Source organism: Arachis ipaensis, chromosome B03 (genome assembly GCF_000816755.2).
Source record: "Arachis ipaensis cultivar K30076 chromosome B03, Araip1.1, whole genome shotgun sequence".
NCBI lineage: Eukaryota > Viridiplantae > Streptophyta > Magnoliopsida > Fabales > Fabaceae > Arachis > Arachis ipaensis.
This window is the reverse complement of record NC_029787.2, coordinates 6,669,741-6,676,317: the sequence shown is the minus strand read 5'-3', so window position 1 is coordinate 6,676,317 and position 6,577 is coordinate 6,669,741. Positions and strand designations below refer to the sequence as shown.

Below are 6,577 nucleotides of genomic sequence, written 5' to 3'. Positions count from 1 at the left end.
ATACCACTTATTATTTTTTTCTTTTTTTTTTGGTTTTCCACGGTATCTCACAACCCGATAAGTCAAGGACTAATCCGTCGCGAATCTGAGCTCTATTTAAGGGTTTGTCGCTGGCCAATGGGTTGCTGCCCACTATACCACTTATTATGAGTCTAAGGCGCTCTTTTTTTTGTTTTTTTTTTTTTGGTAATTAAACACTACAAAAAGCTCAAAAATCAATGAAGGAAGAAAATAAATTAATCGTAAAAATGAAAAAAGAAAAAGCAACATAAAGTAAATATGATTTTGGCTCTTAATTAAGATATAGGAGTTGATTTTTTTTTTGTTTTTAACTTTTTTTTTCTACAAAATGGTCTATAAAGTTTAACTTAGTTTTAAAATCGTCTTTCGAACTAAAATATCATTTCCGTTCTCCTTCTTCTCCAAAATTAACCAAAAATAAAGCAGAAACAACAACAACTAACCAGAAGAACAACAACAATACCAACAGCAACAATAATAAAATCAAAAGTAAAATTAATATAATCAGAAGGATAAACAGAATCAGAATTAGAATCATAATAAAATAGAAGCATAAACAGAAACAAAAACTCAAAGTTTAACAAACACAAAGTATGGTAGCACAAAAAAATTCTCCATCAATTTACACCCACGATATCAAACATTCAAAGAAAGGAGCAAACATATGAAATGATGATGATGAATTAAGGCCTTGACTTGATGGTACATGGCGGTGTGAGCAACTCCAATGAAAGGTCCAACCCCAAAAATCCACTACAATGAAGAAAATGACATGAAATTCAGAAAGAAATAAATGAGAAAAAAAAAACCAAAAACAAAAAAGACATACTTGATCATTCCATGCATGGTCTCTGTTGAAAATGATAGCAGCACCAAGGCTCCTAGCTAAGTTAATCCCAGTTCTAGTGATAGGAATGGTTGCCAAGTGGACCAAGAAAACAGCAAACCTGATCGGAAGCAGCGGTGGTCGGAGACCAAGCGAGGAGGAGAAGCAGAAACGGCAAGGAGAGAACGGCACGCGACGTCCACCCTCGCGGATCTGCTGACGCCGATGTCGATGAGCAGCGACGAGGACCGAACGACGAAAAACAGCGGCGAGATCCAGCAACCAAACGACGAAGAGCAGTGGTAGCGGATTCCCTTCCCCTTCCCTTCCCCCCTCTTCTTCCATGAAAAACCCACCTCCTCCGGTGTGTTTAACTCTTCCCCTGTTCCCTAGCTCTTTAGCCTGTTTTTCTTTTATATATATATATTAATTAGAGGTCGTTTGATAATAAAAATTAAAATTTTGGTAGAAATAATAATTTTAAAATTAAGTTAAACTTTAGGAACTATTTTGTAGACAAAAAAAGGTCGAAGATGAAAAAAATTTTCAATCTGCACCTTAAAGACCAAAATCATAGTAACCCAAAACAAAATAATTAAGTGACTTTAAATAAAGAACAACTAAATATAATTTGATTCTATATCATTATTTTTTTTTCTTATTATTACAGCTAAACTTTAATTACTTTATGAGGATAGATATAATTTTAATTTTATGTGGCCAGGTTGAATTCCCATATAAAACTCTATCATCAATAGAGCATCTCCTTTATCTTCATCAATACATATATGTAAAATAAATAACATAGGAAAGTTATCAGGTGTACTTGGAAATACCAATGTTCTAACTAAAATAGTTGATCTTAATTAATATGTATTATATATATTTTTTATAATTTATATCAACGATTAAAATAATTGGAACACCGGTATTTTCGGTACACATGATAACCTTCCAATAACATAACATATAAGTAAATTGACTCGTAGTGTTGAAACTGTATGAGAAACAATTTTGGTTTTCTCATTGCTTGATATCTTTTGAGAAAGTTAAATAACATAAGACGTTAGATAGTAGTTAATTGTTAAAATATATAAATAAAAAATTCAGAATAAATATGTGAAATAAAAAAATACAAAAATTTATAAAGTTGGATGAAGTACCATGGCGAATTTTGTACCAAAAAATTTCAGAACTTTGCGATATATATCCTGTTTAATTAGATTGGTGGTATAGAGGATATCTGGATATGTGAAAGAATATGTTCTGGATTTTATCCGTTACTATTTTTTATGATTGCCATTCAGTACAAAACAATAGGCACAAATTCTATGCTAAGTTGTCTAGAATAATTCAGATCAATGTATTAGCAAAAATCACATGTAAGGTCCTGGTAAAAAGTAGTGCAAATAATTATATTACTTCTTAATATATATTTCACATTAATTCTACATCGCTCTAATAATGGTATGTTATTTCTTTTATTTTCTTTTCTTTTACAAGGTATATTATTTATTTTTAAGTTTTTGTTATACATACATTGTTAGTGTACAAAAATTTCATGATATTGGATCAGTCATTCTTGTTACATAGATAAAAAATTGTTTCTTTTTTATATAATAAATATACAAGTTACTTTTATCGAGTTCCCAATATTTAATTAGAGATTATTATAAACTATCTTTTCACATAAATAAAAATAAAAATTAAGCTATATTTTTATCTGAAAATATTTGCAACTGTATTAACATTTTACATAAGAGAAAGTTTAGGGCCAATATTTTTATTAAAATTTGTCCAGTACTTAACCAACAAAAGAAAAGTGAGTAATCTTACACATTGGATAAAATATCACACTATAAATGAAATCTCACACTATTAAAAACACTAATGATGACTCATTAATAACTATAAAATACAAAATTTACTGGCTCCTATCATTTCTCATAAAAACTTATTTAGATTGTTACTAGATTATTTTTCATTAGTAATAAAAATTAGTTTTTTTTGTGACTTAAATAGTTAAACAAGAAAAATAAAAGAATTGCTTAAATAGAAAAACAGTCTCGTTTAAAACTATTCTCCTTTCAAGGAGAAAAAAACTCCAATTGATGAAATTGTAAGTCATATTTGCCATGATGTCTGTCACCGAAAGTCGTGATTAGTAATAAGATTAAACACTTTCACATAATTCATCTCACAAATAACATCTCGTTGACTCACATCCTATGTTAAGATATCCTCTCCAAATAACAAATAATTCTCCTTGAAGAATATTATTACTCTCAATCATTTTCAAACACCTTTGTCAATTTCCATTACAATCTTTAATAACGTAAACAAAATTAACACTATCACTAGAACCAGCATAACTAACATCACAATTAATCTTAAAAGTGCCAATAGATGAAGAATTCTAAGAAGAGGAAGGATATAAAATGTACCTAATTAATGTATAAATGTAATTACTTTTTTTTAGTAGGAATACACCAAAAATACATAAGATGTAACTACTTAAAAAAAATAATTACATCCATATATTAAATTAAATAACTAATTTCTATTACTAATAGAAAATCATCGGGGTAACCTTTTTTTTTTAAAGGAACAACTTAACAGCCATCATTTAGTTCTACTCTGAAAAACAGCAACAAATGCTTGAATGGAGAAATTATATGAAGGCGAAAAGACCATGAACTCAAATAGTTACAAACTTTAAATTCACTCGGCTTTACAGCTACTAGTAATAATAATACACTGAGTGGATACAAGATCCAAAAATAAAAGCAATAAGATAAAAATCATCTAAAACTCTAAGTTAACATTCAGATCTCCCTGAAAACCTTCTCTGCAGCTGCTATTGTCTTTTCTATGTCATCAGGGCTATGCGCCAAGCTGGTGAACCCAGCCTCAAACTGTGAAGGAGCCAAATAGACACCTTGTGCTAACATTCCCCAATAGAACTTTGCAAACTTGGCCGTATCACTCTTCTTGGCATCTGCAAAATTGTAAACAGGTCCTTCTGTGAAGAAAAACCCGAACATCCCACTTATATGCCCACCACATATAGCATGGCCTGCCTTCTTCCCGGCTTCAACGATGCCGCGAACAAGCTCACCTGTAATTTTATCCAAATATTCATAAGTTCCTGCCTCCTTAATGCGCTTCAGAGTCTGTATACCTGCCGTCATAGCCAAAGGGTTCCCACTCAAGGTCCCGGCTTGGTACATAGGTCCAGCAGGTGCCACCATCTCCATAATATCTCTCCTCCCTCCATAAGCTCCTACAGGCAGACCCCCACCAATGATCTTTCCTAGTGTTGTTAAATCAGGAGTTATGCCGAAATATTCTTGAGCGCCACCATATGCCAAACGGAATCCAGTCATAACCTCATCAAAGATTAGAAGGGAATTGTTCTCCTTGGTGATTTTGCGCAGGAAACTAAGAAAATCAGATTTAGGAGGAATGAAACCAGAGTTTCCAACAACAGGCTCAAGCATGACTGCAGCTATCTCTCCCTTGTTATCCTCAAAGAGTTTCTCAACAGCTGACAAGTCATTGAAGGGGGCTGTAAGAGTTTCATAGGTAGCACCTTTAGGGACACCAGGGGAGTCAGGAAGTCCTAAAGTCGCAACTCCACTACCTGCCTTAACAAGAAAAGGATCCGCATGCCCATGATAACATCCTTCAAATTTTATGATCTTCTCATTTCCGGTATAAGCTCGAGCCAGACGGAGCACACCCATGCAAGCTTCGGTGCCTGAATTAACAAACCGAACCATTTCAATGCTGGGTACTGCAGAAATAACCATCTTAGCCAAGGAATTCTCCAGAAGACAAGGTGCACCGAAACTGGTTCCCTTCTTCATTGTTTCAGATAGAGCTGCAAGCACCTGATCGTCGGCATGACCAATGATAGCAGGGCCCCAGGAACCTACGTAGTCAATGTACTCATTGCCATCGATATCCGTCATGCGAGATCCTTTCACTGAATCAATCACTATTGGTTGCCCTCCCACCGACTTAAAGGCACGAACGGGGGAGTTCACTCCTCCGGGCATCAATTCCTATGAACAACGGAAAAGGAATAAGAATTTAATCCGAATTCGGTTCCCCAATAGCATAAAAGAGAGGAGAGAAGAGAAAAACCTTGGCAGCAGTGAAAGCTTCTTGGGACTTAGTTAGTGTGAGAGACTTGTTGGTCTTCTCGTCCAAAGACACGGCCATTGTGACCAATGAAGTCCGACTCCGAACCGTGGAGGTGGAAATCCCTAAGGTCAGGCCAACTCCTGAAATGGCGGTGGCAGCAGCCATTGCTCTCTCTTCTCTCTTTCAAAGTCTATAAAAATGGGAGTGCCAAGATCAGATCAGATGATAAGATAATGCAGATTTTCAAATGCCACATCACCCTTATCAATCCACCCTTCACATTATAACTTTTCTAAATTTTTTTTTAGGTTGTTACACCTTGTATACTCCTATTAAAAAAATTAATTACATCCATATATTAAATAACTAATTTCTATTGCTAATAGAAAATGGTCCAGGTAACAACTTTAGTGTAAAGAAATTTTAAGCCACTAAAAATAGTTTGGATTGAATTTGCTGTATTTTAAATAACAAAATAAAATGATTGTGACCTTTTAAGTATGAGAAAAACGATTATAATTTAAGCATGCTAGATAAATTTACATGAGTGCATTCTACATTTTGAAGTACTTTATTGATTAGTAACTAAAATATCATGCTAAAATAATTACAATTTTAAAGCTCAGATAGTCAATTCCCTCTCTATCAAATATCTTGAAGCAACAACTATTAAATTGAAACTATATCAATGTGAATATGTATTATGTAATTATATTTAACGCTATTGAATCGCATATACAGTAAGCACATACATAAGAGTGTTCCAATCTTACGGTGATGTGTGAAGATATGAACAGAAAAACTCAATACTCCGGTAATTAGCATTGCAGAGAAGGAATATTGGATAAAAATGAGAGTAAAGATCGTATTATGAATAATTATTCACACTTATACTAATCTATAGAAGTCTAATTGACTTTCTTAATCTCCTAACAACACTCACTAGCCTTTTCTCCCAATTCTGCAACTCTGACAAAGAAAACATAAATTTATAATAATTCCATCAAAAATCTAGCATAAATAACAATCTCATCGATAATAATAATAATAATAACAAATTTTTTTGCAAAAACTTAAAAAAAAAAAAAAAAAGGAGCAAATTAACAACTGTCTGAAGAAACAAATTAATTACTGCCCGAAAAATCGTCAAAAAAATAGAGACAGAAAAAAATTAAAGAATACAAAATCAGAAAATGATACCACAAATGCACTAACTGAAGAAGAGGAAGACAACACCGCAAACTGGTCAGACGAAGGGCAATGCCCGACCGTGTCAAAAACTCACGATGCACTAACAACGGAGCTCCAAGGGTAGTAAATTGCGCAAAACTTTAGGCGTTGTGAACAGCGGACGTCGGGTGAGACTGTGAGTCTGTGGGAGAAGAGAAAAGTGACGAGTGATGATAGGGTTTGATAGATGTGACTATTGTTGAGGTACTCTGTGCGGCGCTGAGGACATTTGGGAATTTAGGTTATTTTATTGATATGTTTATTGGAATGCGGTTCGATTTGGTTCCGTTTGTTTTAAAAAATAAAATTGCAAATCGAATCAAACAATGTACAAATCGGTTCAAAATAGTT

At 33.5% G+C, this 6,577-nt stretch overlaps 1 protein-coding gene across 2 annotated transcripts; it reads right to left on the bottom strand.

Annotated features, from left to right (window-relative positions):
• LOC107628936 (glutamate-1-semialdehyde 2,1-aminomutase, chloroplastic) lies at positions 3,503-6,539 on the bottom strand. 2 transcript variants are annotated; one of them, XM_016331579.2, is made up of 3 exons: positions 6,197-6,539; positions 4,997-5,186; positions 3,503-4,914 (listed from the first exon to the last, which is right to left on the bottom strand). In XM_016331579.2, exons 2-3 carry the CDS (start codon positions 5,159-5,161, stop codon positions 3,673-3,675), a joined length of 1,407 nt encoding a protein of 468 aa, XP_016187065.1. In that variant the 5' UTR covers positions 5,162-5,186; positions 6,197-6,539; the 3' UTR covers positions 3,503-3,672. The 2 variants fall into 2 exon arrangements, with proteins under 2 accessions (XP_016187065.1, XP_020973604.1); XM_021117945.1 differs by having other exon boundaries at positions 6,212-6,490.

Coding starts and splice junctions, on each gene's coding strand:
- LOC107628936 (XM_016331579.2), bottom strand. CDS start 5,161: ATGGCTGCTGCCACCGCCATTTCAGGAGTTGGCCTGACCTTAGGGATT. Junction 4,915..4,996: donor AAGCTTTCACTGCTGCCAAG/GTTTTTCTCTTC, acceptor CGTTGTTCATAG/GAATTGATGCCCGGAGGAGT.